This window comes from Malaclemys terrapin, chromosome 10 (assembly GCF_027887155.1).
Source record: "Malaclemys terrapin pileata isolate rMalTer1 chromosome 10, rMalTer1.hap1, whole genome shotgun sequence".
NCBI lineage: Eukaryota > Metazoa > Chordata > Testudines > Emydidae > Malaclemys > Malaclemys terrapin.
In genome coordinates this window covers 51693985-51720214 of record NC_071514.1, presented here as the reverse complement: position 1 = coordinate 51720214, position 26230 = coordinate 51693985, and the positions used below count along the sequence as shown (strand labels likewise).

The following is a 26230-nucleotide window of genomic DNA, read 5'->3' as shown; positions in this document are numbered from 1 at the left end:
ACGGTGACTTTAGAACCTAACCCCCATGTAAGTTGTGACTCCACTGTAGTGTAAAAAAATTTTTTTGGGCACCCCTTTTTGGCAGCCCCAAATCTTGGCACCCTAGTCGGTCGCGTAGTTCACCTAGCGGTTACACCGGCCCTGTCTGTAAATAATCCAGATCTTCACTTAAGGTGAATGGGCACAGGTGCAGTTTAAACTAATCAAGAGTAAGCTGGAGAAAGGTGCTTTAGAAAAGCTGCTTGGAGGTGTGGTATTAACATACTTCTCAGCCTGTGCTCCGAGATGTGCCTATGCATTTCTCTACAGTTCTAAGCCAAAGCACTACTTCTGTGCAGTAGAGTCCAGAGTGCGATTGAATCTATGTTGTGTTGCCTGGTGTCATGTGATTACTCAGAGAACTGCCCAGGGAAGTTCTGCTGACACGTGAAATCTCGGTGTGAAAAGCAAGAGGGAAGGGAAGAAAGTAGGATCACTTCCAGGTCTTTGATGGATCCACTGAGAGCCTGGCATGCCCTTGTGGGGCGGGGGTGTTCCTCTGTCCGGGGAGGGACCACAGCCATTGCACAGCATTGGATGGCTGCCTTTCTGCTGCTCCTCAAGTTGTTTGGTAGGAAGCCAGCTTGGTGCTGTGCGCTTGTTGAAATGGGTTGTCAGTGCCAGAGAAACCAGTCCCTAGTATGCTGGACTCCTGTATATTCCCGTACTGTAAGCAAGGTCCCGTCTACGTAAGCACGTGAGCACCTTTCTAGCAGGAGCTATGTGTGTTTGCTACAGAGGTGTGCACACATTCTCCCTGGCTAGTGCAGAGAGAGCATCCTAGTCCATCCCCCTACCAGAAGCCCATCTGATGGCAGCTGGTTCGAGGCTCCTTTGCACAGAGTTCTAGGCTCTCTTTGTTCCCCTCCCTATGCTGCAGGTTGGTAACGGTCTCTTCTCCTGTTCTCTTGCAGTCACACCCACTCTCCTGGTTCTATGGCTGCTGTGAGGGAGTGGTCCTGCACCCGCTGCACTTTCCTGAACCCAGTGGGCCAGCGCCAGTGCTCCATCTGTGAGGCCCCCCGCCAGAAGCCAGACCTCAACCACATCCTGCGGCTCAGTGTGGAGGAGCAGAAATGGCCGTGCGCCCGCTGCACCTTCAGGAACTTCCTGGGCAAGGAGGCCTGTGAGGTGTGCGGCTTCACACCGGAGCCTGGGCCTGGCAGCTCCCCACTGCCCATCATCAATGGTGTCCTGCCCAAGCCCGTTGACCTGGTGGAGCCCAAGGGGATCGCCACTGAGGAGGCATGCAAGACGGAGATCAACAGCGAAGAGTCTGGGGGGAAGAGCCCCGATGAGGCGGAGCTGGAGGATGGCTGGGCCTGCCAGCGCTGCACTCTGCACAACACCCCCGTGGCCAACTCCTGCTCTGCTTGTGGGGGGCCACGCAAGCTCTCGCTACCCAAGATCCCCCCGGAGGCGCTGGTAGTCCCCGAAGTCATTGCCCCAGCAGGGTTCCATGTGGTCCCAGCTCCCCCGCAGCCCGGTGTTGCCATAGAAACTCTGGAAAGTGACCCTGTTGCCAGTCAGAGCCCGGCGATCATGGAGCAGGACGTTCAGAAGATGCCAACCTTCAGCCCCTTTTCCCCTGGCCTCCAGAACAACCCCGTGCCCAGGAGCCGCAGGGAGGTGCCACCCCAGCTGCAGCCACAGGTGCCTGACGCCTCTCAGCCCACATCTGGGCAGAAGGGGTCTCCGCAGGGCCAGGCCAGGGCACCTCCAGCTGCCCGCTTCCAGGAGCTGCTGTCCAACAAGCGGCTGAGCGTGCTGGAGGAGGAGATGGAGGTCAGCCCGTCCCACTGGCAGTGCAGCACCTGTGCCCTGCTCAACTCGGCTGGGTCGAGCAAGTGTGAGGCCTGCAGTGCTCTGAAAGGCAGTGACACTATTGACCTGGCGGGGGACTCAGTGCGCTTCACCCCCTGCAGCCCTTCCAGCCCCGACTTCACCACCTGGGCCTGTTCCAAGTGCACCCTAAAGAACCCCACACTGGTGCAGAAGTGCAAAGCCTGTGGTTGCTCCAAACTGCATGGCTTCCAGGAACATGGGGCACAGGGCGAGCCTGCCCCCAAGTGCGTCGACTGCGGCTCCGACAAAGGGGGTTGCGCCTCTTGCGGCAGCAAGGCCCCATCGGCCCGGAAAATGGCCCGCCTCTTCCCTTCTCAGCTGCCCTTGGTACAGGACAGCCCGAGCCAGTGGTCTTGCCCTGCTTGTACCCTGCTCAACGAACTCAAGGCCAAGCACTGTGCAGCCTGCCACACCCCGCAGATGTACATGATGCAGCGCAAGGGGGCCAAGCCACTCAAGAGGCGGGAGAGCATGGATGCGGAGAAGCGGCGGCAGACGGACGAGGGGGAGGCCAAGGCCCTGTGGGAAAACATTGTGAGCTTCTGCCAGGAGGTGAGTGCTTGCCAGGCCCCTTAGTACCCCACAGCCTTACTCTGCTCTCTGTGCCTGTACTCCTCCGGGCACTCTGCATAGTGGGTGGGGAGAATGAGCTGGTTCTGGGCCATCGAGCCTGGCACCTCTCTGGCAAGCCCAGGAGGGTCTGCTCAATTTAACCTTCCCTTTAAGTTTCTAGCCCTTATGGTTGCAGAGGATACTTTCACAGAGTGACCCATTGCAATGCTGTCTGTCTGAGTCTGCAGAGAGCCCAAAACAATAGTTCTGAGATGTGTGCACTGCCCAGTTCTACTCAATGTGTGTTCACTCTGAAACCTAATGATGCTATAAAGGAACATTATTATTTATTATTTGTATTCTGGTACTGCCTAGGAGACCCAGCTGTGGACCAGGACCCCATTGTGCTAGGTGATGTACAAACAGAACAAAAATGGTTCTTTCCCCAGAGAACTTATAGTCCAAGAATAAAACTAAAACAAGAGACAAAAAGGGTGAATGCAGACTGATAGCAATAATACCATCATTGCCAACCCCAAGAATCTAAAAATCTGTGACTTGGGGCCTAAAAAGTCATGATATTGACTTAAAAAACATGAGGTTTTAAAAATCATTCATTCGGAGCTCTTATTTGCTTTCTGACTTTTTAACTTTTAGGGTTCACGCTCTTAAGCTTCTGTTTGCAGCCAGGAAGGCTAGGCATTTCTTGATTTGGTTTTGTTTTTAAATGAAAGCTGCAATTCTGTTGTATTCATGTGACTCCCAGGTTTTAGGGCTTTAAGAAAAAACAACAACATGAGATTTGCCATAAGAATTGGCCATGCTGCAATGATTTGCTCTGATAGGATGCTTTGATGGCAACCTTCATTCATTGCTTCTACTAAATAAATCTGTAATCTCTCCTGCTTTCCTCACTGTAATGTAGGAGCACCTTATGGAGAAAGCATCTAGCTGATCTGGGCTAGTGGGAGGCACTTGCTAGTGGCAAGAACCTTGGACTGGGACTTGGGAAATATGGATGTCACTCCTGGCTCTGCCACTGGTTTGCTGGGTGACCTTGGGCAAGTCACTTTCCTGCCCAGTGCCTCAGTTTCCCCATCTGTAAAATGGGATACTGATACTGACCTCTGTAAAGCACTTTGAGATCTACTTATTTAAAGCGCTATAGAATACCTAGACATTGTAGCTTTTATTGCGGGTGGAATCTGGGTACCATCGCTCCCTTTTGCTGGTGAGGAATTCACCTCCATCCTCACTGAGCCCTGCTGGGGTTTTCCCCTTACAGCTCCCCACTGGAGATTATTGACCACCGGAATGCTGACTCTGAATATGAGGCTGTAGAAAATTATGGTCTACATTTATTTTTATCGACACCCATCTTTGCCAAGGCAGCTAGGCACCTTTACATCCATAAGGCCCTGACTCAGGAAGGTATTTACACATGTGCCTGACTTTAAGCAAGTGAATTTGGAATCATTGGAGCTACTGGCATGTTAAGTGTATTGCTGAATCAGGACCTAAAACAGTCAAGTAGAGAATAATTCACCTCATTCCCTGATGGCTAATCCAAGCCTGATCAGACAGAGAGGTCTAGCCCAGTGCCCTGCAGCTCACCAGACCCCAGAGGCACAGCGAACTCTCTCTGGTCAGCAGTGAAGGTATTACCCCTGAAGCTTGCAGCTAGATCAGCCAAACTGATCAGAATTCCTGCAACAGGAGAAGCTTAACAGGGTCTTGGGACCTGAAAGAAATACACCATGATGGATAATTAATAAAGCAGTAAACCTCTCGTCATCTCCAGATTTCCCCCACTCTTTCCTGTTCCTCTCCTCTCGTGTGCTGGGTCTCAGTCTGTGCTCCCATCATAACAGCATGAAAGATTCTGCCTGACTGAATTCATTCCTGCTCTGTGCCTGAATTTAAGAGAAGGTTAAAGAGTTTGATCTGCCGCTGTGTTTGATGGTCTTAAAGCCATGGCTATGTTTTGTACAGACCGCTGCCGGAGTCCGGACTCCAGACTGGATGGACCATTGCTCTGTTCTGGTATGGCAGTTCCTATTTGGACTAGTCCCAAGCATCCAAAATATATGGAGTAACCTCTTGAAGCCCATTGATGCTATTTGCATCAGCAGTCTTCTCTGGCCGTTTATTCCATATGTTAGTAGCCCTCTGAGCGAGGAAGTTCTGCTTGAATTCACTGATGATGGCATTCTGCTCTTGTCTTGCTCTGTTTTGCTCGTACATTTCAAAATATTTCTCCCTGGGTCTGTGTATTAACCAACAGGGCCCTGGCTTTATTCCTTTTTAGCCTTGTCCTTCCTCTGTGTCCCAGAACAGAGTAAGATTTAATCTCCCCACCTCCAGTCTTATTTCTGCCCTGCCCCCTTTGGCACAAAACTCTTTCAGGTTCTCCTATTTCTTTTGTCTCTTCGCCTGGCATTGTTTCCCCTTCTCATTTCTCTCTCTACCTTATGCTGTCTGGATCCCCTGATCCTGCATCCCTCCCTTCCTTTCTAATGGTAACACCTGGCACTAATAAAGCACATTCTGTTTTAAAGCACTGCACAGACACTGGGGCAGATGCTGGGTTGATGCAAATTGTCAGAGCTCCATCAAAGTCAGGAAAGCTGTGTCAGTTTACACCACTTGAGAATCTGCCCCATTGGCTAATCCTCACGACCCCCCCCTCGGTAATCGAGCAGACTGTTGTACAAAGGGGGAAACTGAGAAACAGAGCAGGAATGACTTGCCCACAGTCATGTCCAGGGTGTGTGGACACAGCAGCTGGGAGGTGTAATTCCTAGTGTGGGCTGACATACCCACGCCAGCTCTGCTCAGGTACCCTCCTGCCCAATCCTTGGTATGTACTCGGGCGGCTGCCTGTGCCACCGGGGCCCACTGCTGCTGTTAGGAGCTAGCCCATGTCTCTCTAGACCAGATCAAGCATCGCATCCAGAAAGGCAGCTGGGTGGGAAGCCTCAGCGAGCACAAAGGAAGGGGTGGTGACAGGGACCCCGCGCGCTAGATAAATGGTAACTGCTCCAATCTCGATGGTATCACTCCTGGTCCAGTGACGAGGGTGCTTGAATGAGAGTCAGGAGAACAAGGTTCTGTTCCTGGCTCTGACACTCTCATTGCTACCGACCTGTGCCTCAGTTTCCCCACCTGTCCAGCGGGGATCCTGACACAGACCCACCTTTGCATGTGCAGTACATCAGATGGTGCTGGTTGCAAATAGAGCACAGGTTATTTGCTCATCAATTTAGTCTCTGAATGTGTGGCAAGGTCCCCCCAGAGAAGACTAAGGAGGCCCTGGGACTTCTATTGTTCGATACAGATGAATATTGTAAGTGTGAAACTTGTTAGTAGGAAAAAACCCTCTGCAAAATCAGGAAGGCTGTGAACAATTAGGAAACACTAATTAAAGAAACGAGCAACCCCCCACCTCCCACAGTGATTTCAGACTGGAACAGGAGCCAAAAGAACTAGCCCCATAGATCGGGGTGGGCAAACTACAGCCCGTGGGCTGGATCTTGTCTGCCAGACATTTTAATCCGGCCCTCGAGCTCCTGCTGAGGAGCAGGATCTGGGGCTTGCCCTGCTCCAGCGCTCCATCCGGGGAGCAGGGTTGGGGACCGCTCCACGTGGCTCCCGGAAGCAGCAGCATGGCCCCGCTCCAGCAGTGTCAGGGACCTTGCTCCCGGAAGCAGTGGCATGCCCCAGCCTCTGGCTCCAATGCATAGGACAGAGGTGGGCAAACTTTTTGAGCCAAGGGCCACATCCTGGTGGGGAAATTGTATGCAGGGCCGGGGCAGGGGTTTGGGGTGCAGGAGGGAGTGTGGGGTGTGGGAGGGGGTGTGGTGTGCAGGAAGGAGCTCAGGGCAAGGGATTGGGGCAGAGGAGGAGTGCATGAGGGGGCTCAAGGCAGGGGGTTGGGGTGCAGAGTGCAGGAGGGGCTCAGGGCAGGGGTGCAGGAGCTGTGCAGACTGCGGGAGGGGGCTCAAGGCAGGGGTGCAGGAGGGGTGTGGGGTGCGGCAGGGGGTTGGGGAACACAGGGATACAGGTGCAGCAGGGAGCTTAGGGCAGGGGGTTGGGGTGCAGGGCATACAAGGGGGCTCAGGGAAGGGAGTTAGGGGGCAGGTGGGGTTCGGGCTCTGTGCCGGCGCTGCTTACCTAAAGCGGCTCCAGGTATCTCCCCCGAAGCTTCCATTGGCTGCAGTTCCCCATTCCCGGCTGATGGGAGCTGCGGGGGGTCGTGCTTGGAGGCAAGGGCAATGCACGAAGTCTTCTGCTCATTCCGCCCGGGGGCTGCAGGGATGTGGAGCCGGCCACTTCTGAGAGCAGTGCAGGGCCCACAGTGCCACGGGGGGCAATTCCGTGGGCCAGATCCAAAGCCTTGACGGGCCGGATCTGGCCCGCGGGCCATAGTTTGCCCACCGCTGGCATAGGAACACCTCGGGGCCTCAGCTCTGCAATCTGCCCCCATCCCAAGCGCGACCCCTGCAGCTCCACTGACCGGGAACTGCAGTCAATGGGAGCTGCAGGGGCGGTGCCTGCGGATGGGGCAACGTGCAGAGCCGCATGGCTGCGCCTCCGCATAGGAGCCAGAGAAGGGACGTGCCGCTGCTTCTGGGAGCCGCTTGAGGTAAGCCCTGCCCGAAGCCTGCACCCCTGAGCCTCTCCCTCTGCCCCAACCCCCTGCCCCAGCCCTGATTCCCCTCCTGCCCTCCGAACACCTTGATCCCAGCCCAGAGCACCTCCTGCACCCCAAACCCCTCATTCCCAACCCCACTCCAGAGCCTGCATCCCCAGCCAGAGCCCCATCCCTGATCGCCCTCCAAACCCCTTGGTCCCAGCCCGAGCACCCTCCTACACCCCAAACTCCTCTGCCCCACCCCAGAGCCCGTACCCCCAGCCAGAGCCCTCCCCCACACCCTGAACTCCTCATTTCTGGCCCCACCCTGGAGCCCGCACCCCCAACCAGAGCCCTCAACCCCTCCCACACTCCCAACCCCCATTTTGTGAGCATTCATGGCCCACCATACAATTTCTATTCCCAGATGTGGCCCTCGGACAAAAAAATTTGCCCTCCCCTGCCATAGATAGAGAATGTCATTTAAATCACATTTGTTTTCTATTGTAACAATTCGATTTTTCTTTAATTTAAAAAGATCCTGGTTTGTATCCAGCCAGTTGTGAATAGTCTGAGTAAATGTCATCTCTCCTCTGTCAGGGGCTGCTCCCTTAGGGTTATGACAACAGATACACCAACAGTTCTCTAGCTGGCCACAGGGTCTCCAAGAGTAGACCTGAACGTCAGCCCCCAAATCGCTTTCTTCTTTATCTCCTACACAAATCCTTCAACCCAGCCCTCTTCCTGTACTGCGTCTGTCAGTTCCCAGAGCTCCAGTAGATCCTCTTCCTATGGGTGCACTGGCTTCCTGGGGAAACCCTCCCAGTGCTCAGCCCGGCCTATGATGGGAAGGGAATTGGACCGGGCCGGGGCTGGGGCAGCAGCCCTCTGATTTTTATCTCCATTGTCTAATCTCTGTGCTCCATGTGTCCTTGGTCAATGGCTCCTCCCCCGCTCTGCCACCTCAAGCTGAGTGCTTCTGAGCAGCCTGCAGCTTCCATGACTCAGAGACCACAAGGGAGCAGCTGGCAAAGTCTCCTTGATGGTACAGAGCAGTGAGCGTTTAGAGCATGGTTTAGAGTAGAGGTTTCCTTGGAGATTTGCTGCCAGGGCTTTGGAACTGTGCTCCGGCTCCGCTCCAGCTCCAGGCAAAAACCTGCAGCTCCACTGCTCCAGAGCTGCTCCGTGCTCCGCTCCAAAGCCCTGTTTGCTGCTATTCTTATCGTCTCGAGGCCCCGGTGTGCGGCACATGGTGAGAGACAGGCCCTGCCCCAAAACTGCCCAACCTAACTCGCCAAGACGGACACGGTGTGAGAAAGGCAGGAGTATCCATCCCACTCCACAGCTCCAGACTGACCGACAAGCCCATGATCACACAGGGAGTCTAGCAGAGCGGGGAATTGACCCCAGGTCTCCTCATTCCTTAGCCACGAGACCGGCCTTGCTCTCGGGAGGGTGGAAAGCAGTTGTGGTTCCCACGTGTTCATAGGGCTGCACATTTCTTGTGCGAGGGCGAATTCCTGCTCTTTGTGAGATACCCCCTGACCCATGGGGAATAGCGGGATGGTCCCTTCAGCCTGGCTCAGCTTCCTGCAGGGACCTACTTCCTCCATCAGAGATGCTCCACTCAGCAGCAGCCCTGGGAAAAGCCTGCTGAGGTCTAATGCTGCTGTGCCCTCTGCGCTACAGTCTCCGGGCACCTTACTCTGAATGCCAGCCTTAGGGGAGTGTTTGAGGTGCCACCCTCCTTGGCAGCAACTTGAGGGCTCAGCCTCCAGGGTGTCCTACCCTCCCAGCCAGGGCAGTGGCAGATACACCTCGGCTCTTCCTCTTGGGGGACGTGGGGAGCCAGGAGTCCCCTCCCATTGGAGGTGCACTGACAGTGCTGTGGGGGGCTGTGTAGACATGCTCCTGCCTTACAGTATGCTTGTGTTTACAGAACAAGGTCAACTTTGTGGACGACAGTTTTCACCCAGGGCCCAAGGCGGTGGGGTTCCCTGATGGGGACAGCGTGCAGCAGAGGGTGAAGCTGTGGCTGCGGCCCCATGAAATCAACTGTAGCATCTCCAAGGACTGGTCAGTCAAGTGGTCAGTGTTCCGGACACCACGGCCCTCGGACATTCTGCAGGGACTCCTGGGAAACTGCTGGTAAGGGGCTGAGATCGCTCCAGCCACACCAACCCTCTCTTGTGTTCACACAAACACCCTGTGCCAGCTGCCATCCCTCATCCCATCACGGACCCCAGTCCTCTTCATCTACCCCCTACATCCGCTGCTATCCCAATCCCTAGCGTGCCCTCGCCCCTCATTATAAAGCCAAAGTCTCCTCTCCTATTTTGTGTCTGCATCTATGGATGATCTCCCGCATCCCATTCCTGATCTCCTGCTGGACCAGTTCAGACAGGGCCGCAGGGATCTGTCCCACTCCCTCGCGGTCCCTGCCCCTTTGCAGTGGCTGCATGTGCATGGCTGTAAGATGACGTGGGCATGGCCAGGAAGGATAAGAGGACACTGGGCGGGAAGGACCCTGGCTGTTTTACAGTGGCCTGTCTGGAGGTTTAGATGCCGAGGGAAGAACCCCGCAGTAGCAGATGTGGGATCATTTGCCTCATCCTGCTACTTAATAGCTAGCAATTGGCTCAAACCCTGAAGCACAAGGTTTAATGTCCCTTCCAGAATGGTTGCTGATGAGCACTTGGCATGTTCCGTGCCCATCTACATGTTTGCCCCCTGGACTTGGCAGTGAGTGGCCGGGATAGCTCAGAAAGCCAGCTCTCTCCTTGGTCTCTGGAGCTGCCTCGTCTCTTTCCTCTCTGCAGCCCATGGGGAATGTAAGGCAGAGTTTTTTGGGTGTTGACTGTAGGTGGAGGGCACTCCCTGCTGGCAGTGCCAGGCTGTGTACGTGTGTATGCTTAGCCAACCCGGACACCATTCTGCTATTCTTCCTGAAGGCAGAAAGCGTGAAAAGGGCTAATCCATTGGGCAGGGCCAGTGTGCAAAACACTCCTTGCCCCATAGGGCTGGATACAGCACAGGGGCCAAGTGTGCTGCAGCTGGAGTCCCTGGCAAAGCTCCCAGGGTTAGGCTGGCACTTCGCCCGCCCCAGCCAGATCACAGGTACCCTGGGGCTGGGGAGTCCCGCAGCTGACTGAGAAGGCAGGACTCCAGCTGGAGGGACCTTTCTGTTCCAGGGGCCCAGCTAGGTTGGTGGAATCCGAGGGCACATCCAGTCAGCTCCTGGCTCCTCTGCGGAGCAGGTGCAGGAATATCCCCGTGGTGAATGTTCCCTTTTTCCCCCCCACCCACCAGGCCCTGTGCCCCCTCTCAAGGCCGTCTCTCCATGCCAATGCCGCAGACATGCCTCCCCCAGCACAGTTTCTGAGGCCTCTTGTCTGGTCTCTCCCCAGGTTCTTGAGTGCCCTGGCGGTGCTGGCAGAGCGGCCCGAGCTGGTGGAGAAGGTGATGATTACACGGACCATGTGCCCGGAGGGAGCCTATCAGGTGCGGCTGTGCAAAGATGGCACGTGGACCACAGTGCTGGTGGATGACATGCTGCCCTGTGATGAGTGCGGCTACCTCCTCTTCTCTCAGGTCAGCACCCCCTTCTCCTGCCTTAGCAGCCATTGGCCACTGGGCAGCTGACAGGAGGGGTTGATGTTCCATGGGCGAGCGGTCGGGGAGCTCTGACGGGCGTGTGCTGGGACAGAGAGCGACGCAGCAGGAATAGCCCCTTCCACCAGGACATGTAGATCAAAATCACAGGGCTAGGGGGATGCTGATCACAGTCCACCCTGTGCCTCGCCGTTGGCTGTGGAGTGGGTAATGGGGAACAGTCACGGCTCCACAGCCTGCTATGGGGTGAGTTTCTCCCTTTATTACAGTAGCTGCAGGCAGTGCCTGTGTTAGGCTGCCAAGCTGTCTCCATTGCAGCCTCCTGGGTCTCACATGCATGTAACTTGCTGAGTTTCCTTCCTCCCTTCTCCACTTACAGACTATTCTGTTTTTTAAGCATGAGCTGTTTTTGAGCCTTGGGATGGGAGCAAAGAGGGCCGCAGTTTGAAGCAGGGCAGGGCCCTGTTCTCAGTGAGGACTGCCTCCGTTAACCTTTGCTTAGTTTGAGGGGCACGTTAGACATAAACACACTCTGAGCAATTGTCAGATCGCTTCTGGGCATGCTCAGCTGGCATCTGCTCGGATTGTGACTGATTAAAAAAGGCTCGGCCCCTTTGGGACATCACTGCCTGTTCTCCCTGCCCAGTCTGACAGGCCCAGGGGCGGCTTGCTGGGCTTGTTTGCATGAAGGAGATTGGAAGTGTCCTTTCTGAAACACAGACCGGAAAATCCTCCGGACAAACTGCACTGCCTCAGTGTCAGAGACCCGAGAAAATCAGGGGCACAGAAAGCTGTGTGGGTCTCTGCTAGGCTGGCAGCTTTCTGCAAATCCTCAGCATTCATTTCAAAATCAAAACAACCGTGGGCTGGATTTCTGCAGGCATATGTTCCAACTCCCACGTGAGTGCACTGAGATCTGTAGGAAAGCCAGGACACCATTAAAAGGGAACTAAAAAGGGGGGAAATAGATCTGTGCCCAGCTTGTGCCTCCTCATGAAGCACAGAGAAGGCTGGATAAGAATTACGTGTATATATTTTCAAAATAAAGTGTGTTTTTATTTCACCTTTGAAATATCAGAAATATTAAGTCAGGCCTTCCCCAAGTTTTCTGGAGGTTTCCTTGCAGGTCTTGCATGTGGATTGAACTTTCTTTGGTCTTGGGTGGAGGAGCAGAATTGAATCTTTAAGAAAAGGATTTTTTCTCTTGGATGTTTATTAGGTTTTGGAGTTATAAGCGATAAGCAATGTGAACCAAAAGCTGCGTTTTAAAAAGTCAAAATAAGAGTGGCATCAAGGCCCACTTGTATGGGATCTCAAGCAGAGATAAATAACATTTGGGGGGGGCAGGGAGGAAGGGACTTTTAAAAACAAAACACAAATGCACTTTCAGGCTTTCTTTATAGACCATAAAGAAACCTCATTCTTCTCCCCCGTCTTGGAAGGTCCCACCCCAGTCACCTCCTCCTGGAATGTCACTTTTCAGTCACGCAATGTGGATAATCATAGGGTGCGCTTCATCTGTTGATCTCAAAGCACTTTACCACGGTTCCTGCAGCATGGTGTTAGCTCAGCCAGGTTGCATGTAGGCAGTATTTTCCTTTGCTTTTTGAAATGTGTAACTTAACATCTAGCCCCAACAAGAGACATGCCAGATAGCGCCTCAGTCACTTTGCTGTCATCTGCTCCTCCTCTGTTTTTTTTTATCTCCATAGGCTGTAAGCCGCTTGGGTGGGGAGCTGCCGGGTGTTTGCAAAGTGCCTCACTCATCTAACAAAGCACATGCCATAGGATTATTTATTATGTGGATTGTGGTAGTGTCTAGGAGCCCCAGGCATAGACCAGGACCTCATTGTGCTAGGTGCTGCACAATCAATCATACAGGCTGTGCCTTGTGGCTAGTGCTGATGGAACCTTTGCAGATTTCTAGTTGTATTCATGCAGTCTTTGCATTTATTTATGAATATATAATCAATGCCACAGCCTAGCACCAGTAATAATGCCACAGCCTAGCACCATAACAAAGCAACTTAAGGGTACGCTCCTCCTGCAAAGCAGCCTCTGTCTAATTACTTCTCCCCATTGTCCCCGCGCTGCGGGGGAGAGAAGTTTGCTGTTGTGTCTCTGACATCTCTGAGCTGTCATCTATTTGTCCTTGAAGCAATCTCGTCTTTACGTTGTGTGAAATGTAATTGATTCCATCTGTAAGTGCTCTGTAGTCAGCCTAATCCGCCCCCCCCAAACCCAGCCCCATGGGTGTGAATCCAGGCATTTCAGGACTCGTTTGAAATCCCCTTTTCATATTAAACATTCCTAAATCCAGATTTACTGGGAAGTGGGGCCATTAGCCTGTGTTTGAAAACCTATCCAAATACATCTCTGCACCACACTGTCGGTGGAGTCTTCACAGCTTCTTGGGTCAACTCCAGCATTGGGGGGGGGGGGGGGGGGGGGGAAGTGATGCCACGGGAACAAGATGCTGGTCAGATAATGCTGTGTGATCTTTGCAGGGTGGGGTCAAGGAGACTTGGGGGGAACTTTCGCACAAAGGTCCTGACTTGCATTAGTGGGTGAGTGCGATTCTGTGTAGCTGGCCCCACGCCTCCATGTGGTTGTAACCCCTGGTTCTTTCCCTTTCCCAGGCCCAGAGGAAGCAGCTGTGGGTAGCCCTCATTGAGAAGGCTCTGGCCAAGCTGCATGGTTCGTACTTTGCCCTCCAGGCGGGGCGCGCCATCGAAGGCCTGGCTACACTAACCGGCGCCCCCTGCGAGAGCCTGATGCTGCAGGTCAGCTCCACTAACCCTCGCGAGGAGCCCATTGACACTGACCTCATCTGGGCCAAAATGCTGAGTTCTAAGGAGGCTGGGTAAGACGAGGCGGGAGGGGTTCACGTTCAGCTGTCAGGAGCATAGAGTTGTAGAAGAGAGGCTAGAGTGTCAACCCAGGAGGCAACCTGCCCCACTTGGCAGCCCTGATAAATTTTGGCACCAGGGCCCTGGGCATAGTGCTAGGAAGTGACTTTCACCTTGTTCGTTTTTGTACAGAAAATCCAACCCTGATGAACTTCCCTCCCATAGTTATCCCCAGGCTGGGTTGGGTTTTAACGGCTGATCGTTAACCTGATGATTCATTTGATGTTTTTGCTTTACTTGAGTTTTGTTTTCCAATCTTCTATATTATTAAGGCCCCACCCCTGCATATTCCCCCATTGGGGCGTAACGTTGCTGCCGTGAGAAGTGAAACCGGATCTGTGAGACTAGGAGAAGGCAGGGTTCATTTGGATCTGAAGGGCGTTGGGAGATGCAGGGAGAAGAGAGGGAAGTTAGGGTCCTGGATGGCAGGTAGTGTTATGTGCTGGAAACTGGTGATATTTCTCTCTGGCAGGAGAGGTTGGAGCGGGATGGCAAAACAGACCATTTGTGATGCCCAGGGTTCTGCTGCACAGTTCATCAGCTGCCCTTTTCTTTAACGATGTAATGCCGCCTGCAGAGACTACAGATCCCAGCATGCAGTGCTTCTCTGTGCCTGAAGTGGGGTGCCCAGTGGAAGCTCTAGAGTGCAGCACGCAGTGGTCTATAACCTGCTCCAAGCAGACTGGAGTGCTGTGTGCCAGGCCAGTGGTCTCAGCAGGCGCCATCTCCATGGGGTGGCTGCAGTCTGTTCCGCTGTATGCCTGGCATGGGCAGCCCTAGCCCTAGGCATTGCCAATGGGGCCCTGGGCTGGAGCAAAGTACGGGGAGACCTGGGGGGCTGTAGGGTGAATAGAGAGCGAGTGTTCCCGAGAGTGGAATGTGTGGCTGGCACTAGCAGCTGTGGGCTGGCACCGGGCCGCCTGTCACTGAACCAGGGGAGCTCCTCTTGGGGTTCGAGAATGATTGGTTGTCCCTGGCTCCGTGCCCTTATGTGGAGGGGGAGGGCCAGCTCCCAGCCTCTCCTCCCATCCCTGTCAGTGCCACACAGTGCGGTGCCAATCTCCTCTGTTTTCCTCCCTGCCCATTGCAGGTTTCTGATGGGCGCCTCATGCGGTGGGGGCAATATGAAGGTGGATGATGCAGCCTACGAGAGCATGGGCCTTCGCCCGCGGCACGCCTACTCAATACTGGACGTGCGGGACGTGCAGGGCTACAGGTGAGCTGAGCCACGGTGCACAGGGTGTCATGTCGCCAGCCCCTTCTGTGCTCGGAGGGTGGGGAGAGCAGCACAGAGAAATTGTTCAGCCCCCTGCGCCTGCCCAGGGGTTACTGAGACAGAGCCTTGCTCTAGTTGGGTTCGTGGTGTCAGCCTAGGGCTTAGCTGAAATCCTGGGGGAAAGGGAGAGGGTGTGTCACGTGGCTGAGGATAGGGGTGTTGGGTTAAGGGACTGTCTGTGCTGAATGGCCCCCCTGCAGGCCTTGGCCCCGAGGGGACCCCAGGAACCCCAATAACAAACACTGGCCAAGTCCCCCCAGTGGAATCCCTTGGTGTCACAAAACTGGTTTATGTTTTGGGGTGCTGCTGTGCTGTAGGCCGGCCCCCCCAGCATCCTTGCCCGCTGCATGCTGGATGGCCCTGATCTAGCTGGACTAGCCGTCTCAATCTTTACTGGCCAGGGGGGAGGGAGCTGCACAGAGAGGTTCCCCGCCTGCCCCCCTGATTTTGTCTGTTTGTCTGGTACAAACAGGCCAGCCTCCAGCTGCAGCTGTAAGGGCCTTGGGGTGGGTCTGCCACCTCATCCTCACTGGCAGCAATGCTGGGCTTACGGGGGGAGGGGGAGAGAGGGGGCATGCTATGGGAGACCTGCTTTCAAAGCTAGCTCAGCGGGCTCAGTTTGGGATCTCTTTAATGGCTTGCCTACATCACACCACCCTGCCCTCGGTGCTGTTGTGCAAGTGGCCTCTGCTGAGTGCAGCGTAAGGACGGTATATGGGTCGCAGCAGATACAGGATGGAGGGGCACTGGCGGAGGTGTGGGGGGCCCAGGGCTGGGATAGCAGGCAGGGGGCTGTGGGGTCTGAACTGAGGTGCACTGGCAGGGCAGAGCTGTGCTGGGAGCCCAGGAGTGGGGTAGTGGCAGAGTGAGGACAGGAGATTGCACAGCCCCTGCCTGCACTAGGCCTGGGTCAGGCCATGCTTTCAGTCCCCTGGTTTTGGGGACACTGCTTTTGTGCTGGCTCACTCCCGGGGGGTGGAGGGAGAGAGTCTCGGGAGATGAAAACTGTCTAGTGGGTTGTAGCTGACGAGTGCAGTAGCTGTGCCCTTCACCTGGCACTGCTGTGATTCTGGGGGCTGTTCCCTCTGCCCCATCAGACTCCTGCGGCTCCGGAACCCCTGGGGCCGCTTCTCCTGGAATGGCAGCTGGTCCGATGAGTGGCCCCACTGGCCGGTGCACTTGCGTCACGATCTGATGCCCCACGGGAGCAGCGAGGGCGTTTTCTGGATGGAGTATGGCGACTTCATCAGGTAAAGCCGAGCAGGGGCTCCCCGCATGCCAGCGCCTGGGGGCTACACTGGGTCCCCCTCACTCTGCTGGACTCCGAATTCCTGGCCTCACCGTTATCTATTATAGAACAGGAGACAGGAGCTGGGCAGCTGCCCCCCGGGCCTGTCCTGCTTCCCCTGGGACTGAATCTAGCGAGAGCCCCAGATCCCAACATCCCTGGGCTCAGATCAGACTCTGCTGCCATCTGCACTGAGAGTCCAGCTTCAAAAAAAGCCAAGCTAGGCAGAGCTTGGCTGAGTGGCAGCTGGGGGTGGGAGGGTACTGAGGTTTGTGTGGGACGAGGGAGGTGGCTTAAAGGGAAGGAGAAGGGGCAACGGGATAAAATTACAAAAGGGGAAATTTAGCCCCTAAATCAGGAAAAAAACTGGCTGCTCTTGAGCTCTCTCAGAGCTTCTCGTGGGGCATTGGGGAAGCTGTCACCTGGGACAGGACACAGCTCTGGAGAAATCCTGAGGGCTGAACCCTGCCCTGCCCTGTCCCCGGGCTCCCGTGTACTCCACGGCAAGGCAAGCCCAGAGCCTGTGGAGAGGACCCCTGGGTTCCCATGGCAGCCTGGGGCCGAGGCTCATGAGCGTGGGTAGTTGGGCACGAGGTCAGACATGGACAGATACACAGACTGCATTAAAATGCCCCATTCGGAGTCGGTAGTAAATGCTCCAGGGGCTGGGAGGTCTCTGAGCTAAGATAGTCCTCGCTAGCCCCTCTGGCCATGGCAGTGCAGCGGGTTGGCCCCTGTGGCAGGGGTCTGTGTTGGTTCCCGCCCGTGATCCCAGTGGGTCCAGTATGTGGCGCAGGGTCAGACCTGGCCAGTGTTGGGATGGGGAAGTCCTGCCTGTCTCCTGCCAGATGTGCTGCTGGCGATTCGTGGGCCCAGGCCAGTGGTGTGTGCCACCTTAGAGGAGACTTAAACCCGAGTGCCTGGCTGTTTGTGGGCCTTCAGGGCCCCAGGGGCAGGGCTGGCAGGGTCTGGTGCAGCGCTGGCTGGGCTGTGCCCACATCACCTGTCCCTTGCCAAGCGCGGTGCTTTGGCGCCACCTAGTGGTGATCAGCATGCCGGTGCCGTCTCCTGAAGGGGGAAATCCTCTCCCTCTAAAACGCCTCTAGCCCCTCATGGTCCTTTGAGGCTCTTGGGTGTCGGGGCAGGGGCTGTACTAGTTGGGGGAAGAGCCATTTAATCCCCCAGTCCCTCAGTGCTGCTCTCCTTTGTTTCTGCCGCTCCCTCCCTCTTTCCCACCCACTCCTTGCCTCTTCCACCGGGAATGCCAGGGGCTGGGGAGCCTGGGCCAGGTCTCCATGGGCAATCCCTGTAGCACCCCCTGCTGGCCACCCTGTCGGGCTCTGGCTTCAGCCTGGGAGCTGTGGAAGGAGAGGGGCTGAGCATGCTGGCTGGGGCGAGTCTGGCCTGGCCCCTGCTCACTGGGAAGCCCTTCTCCATTGCAGAGGATGTGGATCGTGCCACCCTGACCCACCCCTGGTGCGGCTCCTGTCCGTGGGTAGCCATCTGCATCCTCCTTGGAGGTGCTCTGTTGCCCAGCGGTGGGTAGGGGCTGGAGTGGGGTGGGACTGGATCTACTCACCAAGGCCCTGGTGCAGCCTGGGTTTGCAAGCCCCAGTCCAGCCATGGCTGCCGTTGCCTGGAACTGACACCGGCTTTGGCCCCACTCCTGGCAGATATTTTGACTCAGTGGATATCTGCAAGCTCCACTCAGACTGGCATGAGGTTCGGGTGCAGGGGACCTTCCCCAACAAGGCCAGTGGACCCGTGACGGTGACCTCGCTGACGGTGCTGGAGCGTGCTGCGCTGGAGTTCGCTCTCTTCCAGGAGGGCAGCAGGTGAGGCAGGGAAACCAGGTCTGGCACTTGGGCAAGGAGCAACGCCTTGGATCTAGTTCAGACAAGCAGTGCAGGGGGGAACAGATCTGGGAGCCAGGAGTCTGAGGTTCCATTCTCAGCTCTGCCCCTTGCCCCTGGGTGACCATGGGCAAGTCACTGCCATGCTCCGGGCCTCAGTTTCCCCACTGTAAATGGTGATAATAATCCTGCCCTGCCATTAACATTTGCAAAGCTCTTTGGGATCCTTGTTCAAGTGGTGCTGGCGACAGGCCAGCTGTTGTTATTCCCTGACTGTCCAAAGCAGCCTGGGCTGGGAATGGCCTGGATCAGCGTTTCCCCCAGCAATCTCCCAGCCTCCCTCCTGGGGCTGGCTTGGGAAGGTGGCTCTGCTGCGATGCCTCGGCGCTGCTTACTGCGGATGAGAACAGGGCCTGGCAGGAAGCGCTCTGCCCCATCTGCCGGGTGTAAAGCACTGACTCGGTGCAGGAGACACATGAAGGGGAAAGATGACCAAGATCTGTGTCTCCCTCTGCCTGAGCTGTCTGCAGGCAGGAGGGGTTTGTGTCAGGCAAAGGGCATCCGGGCAGCAGGGGGAGCCTTTCTTGGGTACACACTTGCCCCCTGTAGCCCTACCCTGGATTACAAAACTATGCCTGCAAAACACTTTGGCTGCTGCTAGGGGGCGCTTCTGCCATGCTTTCCCCAGGCCCAGCTGGTGGATCTGTTCTGCTTGACCTGTCCTGCTCACGGCAGCACAGCTCAGCTTGGCAGTAAAGCCATATCCCCTGGTTAGAGCCTCCCCATCCGGGTGGGCAGGGGCATGGCTGGCGCAGTCCTGACTTCTTCCCCCCTCTCCCCTGGCAGGCGCTCCGACACGGTGGACAGCCACTTGCTGGACCTGTGCATCATGGTGTTCCGCGCCACCTTCACCAGCGGGAACAAGCTGAGCCTGGGCCGGCTGGTGGCCCACAGCAAGCGGGCGGTGAAGAAGTTTGTGAACTGCGACGTCATGCTGGAGCCGGGCGAGTACGCTGTCGTGTGCTGTGCCTTCAACCACTGGAACGCCCCGCTGCCGAGCACGTCCTCTGGCCAGGGTGAGGCCCCAGGCGCGCTCCTGGCTCGGCACACCAGCCCGCTGAGCATGCCCTGCAGGGACGGGCTGTGGGTCCGGCTGCACTGCCACCTCGATTCTGTGCTGCAGGCAGGGGCAGAGGGGATGGGGGGGCAGTGGTATCTTCGTGTGGCTTCCCCCATTGGCTGGGCATGTCCCTGCAGCCTGCCCTGAGGGGCTGTGGTGTGGGTGAGTTGGAGAGGGAAGAGAGTCCCTTGGCGAGAGTCCAGGTCCTTGTCTCTCCAGCACTGCGCCCCATCTCCGTTTCATGAGACACAAGCGATCTCCTGCGATCTCACGGGGGAAAGAGGGCCACCATCAGAACAGCTCACCCTGCCCTTCCCCAGCCTGGTACCTCCAGGCACAGAGATCCCTCTGCCAGGCCGAGTGCCCAATGCCAGCCCTGCCAGTCCTCTGCCTCCTAGGAGCTCCCCCAGAGCCAGCTGTACCAGCAGTTGGCTAGTGAGTCACCTCCAATCACTGCAGACTGACTCAAGAATTTCCTGTTCCAGGCGCTATGTGACTTGGGCCAGTAACAGCGCCACCCTGTGCCTCGATTTCCCCTGTCCGGGGGTGACTAAGGCCTGTCCCAAGGGGGCTGTGATGTCGGTGGAGCTCGGCGAGGTGCTGGTGAAGGGAACAGGGTGCCCTGGGCAGCATCCTGTCCCGAGCAGCAGGAGCTGAATTGGAATCTGATGGACGAGCTGGATGCAGGGGGAAGCACTGGCAGTATGGTGGGGGCCAGGTGGCCTGGTGCGCCCCCTCATTGAACCATCTTTGTATCCCCAGTCTCCAGCCCCCCTGCCGACAGCACCAGTTACATCCTGGCCATCTACAGCTCCCGCCTGGTGATGGTGGAGCAGGTCGAGGCGCAGCCCACCACGCTGGCCGACGCCATCATCCTGCTGACCGAGAACAAGGGCGAGCGGCATGAGGTGGGTGCAGGGCCCAGCTGAGTCCCAAGCTGCTGGCTGACGGGTCGGTACACACGGGCTACCCCCGGGTCCGTCTGTGCTGCAGCCTCCCAGCCCGGGGAGAGGGACGCACGCTAGCGGGCTGGAGCTAGCGCACTACAAATAACTGGGTGGATGTTGCAGCTCCAGCTGGCGCTCTGCCTGCTCGCCCCTAGCTTACCGCTGCCCCCAGCTGCTTGTGGCTGGAGAGGGTCTCCCCTTTGCTGCAGGTTCTCTGTCCCTCACCCACAGGGAGCCCGGCTAAGCTCAGTCATGTGCCCTGACCTCTGGGGGCCAGGCTTCCCTCCAGGCGGGTAGGGCGGGCTGGTGGGGGGGCAGTGCCTGCCTGGCGGATCCCGCAGGCACCCTGCTTGGGGTGCATGGGGGTGTGAATGGGCTCAGTCCCTGGAGAGCAGGGAGGGCAGGGGATAGGGACACAGGGCATCCCTGCGCCTGCAAGATCATCCCTCCCTCCCCTGGGTGCCGAGGTGGGTAAATACTGGTGATGCATAGCGAGGGCAGGTGCCTTGGATAGCTTGGGGTGAGCAGGAGAGGCCGGCAGCTCTCTGGTTGGCAGGGTTCCTGTTGTGACGGCAGGCACCAGGCACTGACTCTGTGGCTCTGGCACAGGGGCTGGGAGGGGCCTGCCCATCTGATTCTGCTGGTTGTCCCGGCAGGGCCGCGAGGGGATGACCTGCTACTACTTGACGCATGGCTGGGCAGGGCTGATCGTGGTGGTGGAGAACCGGCACCCTAAGTCCTACCTGCATGTCCAGTGTGACTGCACAGACAGCTTCAATGTGGTGTCCACGCGGGGCAGCCTGAAAACACAGGATAGCGTGCCACCGCTGCACAGGTGAGGGGCACCCCACTGGGGCGAAGGGCACCTCGGGGAATGCCAGGAATGAGGCTGCCGTGTGACGGGGCCTGCAATGCCGACCCGGACTGAGAGACCCCTCCCCCTGGGGCATGGCCTGGCGAGGGAATCTGGTGCTACCAGCTCGACCACAGAGACCCCTATGGGGCACGGGCTGGGCAGGGAATCCGGTGCCGGGGTGGCCGGGGCATGGGCTGGCGAGGGAACCTAGCTTCCAGCCATAGCCCTAGCAAGGCCCTGCATGAGGGAGCCCCACATAAGAGCACGTGTCTCTCAGTAGCTGCACCCATGGGCTGAGAGCAGGCTCTGGCTGCACCCCCACTAACCCCTCTCCCCCTGTAGACAGGTGCTGGTGATCCTCTCCCAGCTGGAAGGCAACGCCGGCTTCTCCATCACCCACCGCCTGGCGCACCGCAAAGCCGCCCAGGCCTTCCTCAATGACTGGATGGCAACAAAAGGGACCCACAACCCGCTGCTCACCCCCGAGGTGGCAGGGCTGCACGGGCCCCGGCCGCTATGACAACCAGCCCAGCCATCCCTGCCCCTCTCCTGCTTCTGCCTTCTCGCTTTAACCAAGGCTCTGGCCCCGGCTGCTTCAGGCTGCTTCCCGACCCGGCGGTGCTGAGCCACCAGGAGGCAGCGCCACAGCATCCTGCCAAGCGCCTTTCCCTCAGGGCTGGGGATCCCCCCGCTCCCCTCCCTGCCTCCGCACAACCCCCCTCCACCAACGCACGCACTTTACAGGGAGCCGGGCGGGGGCAGTCTCAGGATCCTGGCCCTTCCCCCGCCCCTCCAGCGCATGCGCTTGGTCTGGAGGAATGGCCACCAATTGCCAGGGCAGCCGGGAGCCTTGGCCAGGCTGGGGGAGGAGAACGGGGGCGGGGAGGCAGGTTCCTTCCAAACCCTACGGCCACTCAGGACTCTGCTCCCCCCGCTAGCGTCAGGCACCTGATGCTGCAAAAAACAATATACCTCTGACTGACGTCTGTCCATCTGTGTATGCTCCCTGCTGCCCACCTGGCACTGTGGGACCTGGCTCCGTGATGCCCGCCTGGACGCTGTGGAAGCAGGGCTGCAGCAAGCTGGTTGGGGCCCGGTGGAGCCAGCCTTGGGCCCTGCCTTGTCCTCCTGTCGGCTATTTGCCAGCAAAAGAGAATTGAGAGCTAGTGTGAGACCGAGCTCCTGGCAAGGACAGAGGCGGCCAGGGGGCCAGCCCAGTCGAAGTGGACTCGCATGGGCTGTCGGGAAAGTGCTGCTGCTTTAAATGGCCATGGGTACATGGAATCGCCTCGGCCCGGCCTGGCCTGGGGCGCTGACATCTCTGCCTCCAGCCGCCTCTCATGCCAGCGGCTTGACAGGAGGCTGATGGTGAAGATCAGGGAGAGGAAGATCAGGCTGGGAATTTACATGACCTACAAATCTGGTAAAAGTTGCTGGTCAGTGCCCCCGCCTCTGATCTCTGTGCCCCCAAACCAACTCTGGGTAAAGCCTTATGCCCCAGAGGTTTCTGGGACCAGTAGTTTTTTGTCCCGTGGCCTGCAGGGGGATGTTTGTCTACATTTCACCAGGGCAAAGAACAGTATTTGGGGGCAGCCCCCTCCTGCAGTGGGCAGAACGAGGCTGCTCGGAGCTGCTTTTCCCCTTAGGAGTGGGGGTGGTGATTTCATCTGAAAAGCAGCTGTTAGCGTTTTACAAAGCGTCTTTTACCAAAATGGAGTGAAACAGCCCTTTTCTGCGCTGTGTCGTGAGACGTGGGGCATGTGTGGGATTCCAGCCCCCACGCTCAGTGTGTGCGAGGAACACACGTGTACTATGCAGTACTGGCCATGGGGAGCAGTGTTAGGAGAGAAGCCATGAGCCGTGCTGGAGAACCGTCCCCTGGCACTGACAGTCCAGCCTTCCCCAGCGCGCCTCTCAACCCCTGGCACCACTGCCCCAGCTGCGTAGGGAGGCCAGCCAGAGATGGCCTGACTACAGGCTGTCAGGCCTGATCCTGGCCTGCTCTGCACCAGGGAAGCCAACGGAGCTGCCGCTGCACAAACAATTGAGCTTGACTGATGGTTCAGTGGAGCACATGGCTGGGCACAGGTGAAAGGCGCAGCTGGAGCGGGGATTCTCCAGGGCTATCAGTGTATGGGGTAGGTACAGCATAGCGGGTACACCAGCCAGCACTGGGGTTCGGACACAGGCTGGGGGCTGAGCAGACTCGCGCCCCTCCCTCATTGTTTGAAAGTTTTGCCATGCACTGACTTTTATTTTTTTTAAATGATCATTACTTTGAACGGCCAATCAAATCCCAGCTGGTTTAGGCAGGGAATCCCTGCCCCCCAGGTGCCCCACTCTGCAGGGGTCCCAGAGCTGCTGGTGGGGCAGGGGGTTCTGCCCAGGCACGTTGTGGGGTTTGCAGGGCAGAGGGAGCAGGGGCTGAGGGTCATGTCCAGAGCAGAGGCAGCGAGGCTGGAACGGCAGCAAACGCCTTGTGCAGTAGACGTCATGGGGCCCGTTGGAGAGCGTGGGCATGGGGTATCATGGGAGTGACAGTGCAGTCCCTGGGGCCACTGGGTGCTAGCAGGAGATCCGTGCTCATGACTGATTAGCGAGGTGGGCCCAAGCCCCCCATGCTGCCACCTCTGCGTGTGGGATTCTGAGCCAGCCGGGTCCCATGGCAGGTGACTCCCCTGGCCCAGCAAAGCCTCTCCCCCATAGCAGGCCCATTGACATGAAAATCCCAGGGCGGTTTTAACTCTGGTTTTAAGCTTTGCACTAATCTCCCCCCAAAGGCTCCTGGGAAATGTTCTGTGTTTTTAATGAGGGGGGGCAATGCTCAGACGGAATCAGCCCTAGCTCAGCCCTGGAACCACCCATTTCATTTACCTGCCCTTATTAACATGATGTTTTTCCGAGGTCCTGAAACAGGCGCTCGGTCCCTAGGCAGTCAGGCCTCTGGTCAGATTCTCCAGCACAGGAAGGCCTGAGGCCTGCCCAGGTAGCTTGCCAGGCTGTCCCCCCTGAGCAGTCGTCTCACCCTGAGAGATCAGCTGTGCTGTAGAGACCCAGAGTGGGGGCAGACTGGCGTTCTGCTGGGCACCGAGGAGGTTGGCAGTGCCAAGGCTTATTTTGACCCCAGGTTTTATGTTTATCCTCCAGGCTGTGAGCGTGGGACACTTCTCTCCTCCCTTCTGTTTTTTGATCTGCACTGTGCTCCTTGGGAAGGAGAGAGGTGGGAATGGGGGATCCCTGCTGTGGGGATATTGCCCCTTCACTTGCGCTGCCTCTCAGACCCTGCTGGCCCCCCAATGGCAGGGAGCAGCTGAGCCAAGCTCTGTCATTTGTAGTTTTTATTTGTCAAACGATCTGTTCTGGTCTTTCCTTTCCTCCTTTGGACAATTCCGTCCTTTTCTTTTCTCTCTCTCTCTCTCTCTCTGAGCTGTGAATATTTTTAACCCTGTAAATACTGTCCAGCTCTTATGAAACACAGGCTATTTTATCAATTGTAAATCAGATCTGTAATCCCTGTATGATACAAATTATCCATGGGTGGTTTTCAAACTCAGGTTCCAACGGACCAAATAAAGTTTTGTTTTTTAATTAAGCCCCTCGTTTACTCTATGTTGTTATTTGTGTAGGTCATTTTCAGTCATACACTTGGAAGCCCACACTGGGAAGCAGGGTTTGGTAGGTTTCGTACAAGAACAGTGAAATTGATAGTTCAAAACTAAGATGAAATGACTTCACACTGTGCACAGTTAGCCTGTGGAATTCATTGCCACAAGATGTCACAGAGGCCAAGAACCTAGGAAGATTCAAAGAGGGACTGGACACATCTAGGGATAACATGAGTATCTAGAGCTGTTATAGTAAACATTAAAAACTAAACAAGAGTTTGGGGAGGAAATATAAACACTCATGCTTCAGGGCACAAGTCAACCTCTCCATAATGGGGGTCAGGAGGAAACTTTCTCTGAGGGTTTGTCATCCCATAACTGCTACTGCAGGGTTTCTCCTATCTTCCTCTAAAGCAGCTAGTACTGAGACTGGATGCTGATGTAGATGAACCCTTGGTCTGAGTTGTTCTGGCAGTTCCTACAATTCACCAATTTTATGGTGGTTCTTCCTCAAATTTTCCAAATCCTGTGAATTCTAAACTTTAGTTAATAAATTCGTGGCCTGCTGGGATGGCACAGTGATGTGACTGGGTGGGTATGGTGCTGATCTGGGAAGCAGGAGAGGAGGGTTCTATTCCTGGCTCTCTGGGTGACCTTGGGCAAGAGCCTGCCTCACTCTGTGCCTCTGTTTCCCCATCTGTATAATGGGAATAATGACACCTTTGTAAAGAGCTGTGGGCCCTAAAGAGTTGGCAGGACATAAATGCTATGTGGTATTCTAACTGTTCTGCACCCTGTTGTCACTTGAAGCCTCACTGCAACGAAAAGGACTGAATTTGGATCTGTCCTGCCCCGAGCTAAGAGAATTCCTGGTAGCTAGTAGCATAGGGCCTGTGCAGCAGTGCTAATTCTGTCCACTAGATGGTAGCAGTAACACACCAGCAGCTTGCCATGTCTGTTATTGCTATGTTCCTTAACTGGCCCGTGGATCAGGCCAGCAGCCCCATGCCGCTCTGGTTCTTTTAACCCTTGAGAAATCTTGGACCTACTGCCTCCTAAACAGTCCCTGGGCCAGCAGACTCCTTAGCAAGGGGAAGTGGTCAGTGCAGCAATCGCTGTGTGGGTGAGGGCATTATTACTGCTTTGACCAGCACATCTGGCCTGGGGGACATGCTGGGAGCAGGACCCATGATATTGAGATCAGGGATGTTTGCATTCATACTGGCACCGGGGATATAGTGTGCTGTGTGGCTGGGCACAGGTGCTTGAACTGAGGCTGCTCATCTTTCCGAAAGTGTGGGGTGCCTAGAACTGGACACAGGACTCCAGCTGGGGCCTCACCAATGCTGAGTAGAGCCGGATGATTATCTCCTGTCTCTTACAACACTCCTGTTAATTCACCCCAGATTAATATTAGCCTTTTTTGCAATTGCATCCCATTGTTGACTCTTATTCAATTTGGGATTCACTCTAACCCAGAGATCCTTTTCAGCCATACTACTACCTAGACAGCTAGTCCCCATTTTGTAGCTGTGTATTTGATTTGTCTTTCATAAATGTAGTACGTTTCACTTGTCTTTATTGAATTTCATCTTGCTCATTTCAGAGCAAGTCTCCAATTTATCGAGGTTGTTTTTGAGTTCTAGTGCGAGCGACCCCTCGCGGCTGCATGTCAGCCACATGTTTTGTAAGCAC

At 56.2% G+C, this 26230-nt stretch overlaps 1 protein-coding gene across 3 annotated transcripts in view; it reads left to right on the top strand.

The window, feature by feature from the left end:
- CAPN15 (calpain 15) overlaps positions 1 to 24523 on the top strand; it is a 95683-nt gene extending 71160 nt beyond the window's left edge. For all 3 annotated transcript variants that reach the window (XM_054042837.1, XM_054042836.1, XM_054042838.1), the window contains 11 exons: positions 954 to 2436; positions 9009 to 9217; positions 10477 to 10660; positions 13321 to 13544; positions 14681 to 14806; positions 15964 to 16116; positions 17828 to 17989; positions 18854 to 19083; positions 19890 to 20035; positions 20731 to 20909; positions 21273 to 24523. In XM_054042837.1, coding sequence (XP_053898812.1) covers positions 976 to 2436; positions 9009 to 9217; positions 10477 to 10660; positions 13321 to 13544; positions 14681 to 14806; positions 15964 to 16116; positions 17828 to 17989; positions 18854 to 19083; positions 19890 to 20035; positions 20731 to 20909; positions 21273 to 21450 — 3252 coding nt within the window. In that variant the 5' untranslated portion in view covers positions 954 to 975 and the 3' untranslated portion in view covers positions 21451 to 24523. The remainder of the gene's footprint in view (positions 1 to 953; positions 2437 to 9008; positions 9218 to 10476; positions 10661 to 13320; positions 13545 to 14680; positions 14807 to 15963; positions 16117 to 17827; positions 17990 to 18853; positions 19084 to 19889; positions 20036 to 20730; positions 20910 to 21272) is intronic.
- Positions 24524 to 26230: the final 1707 nt, after the last annotated feature.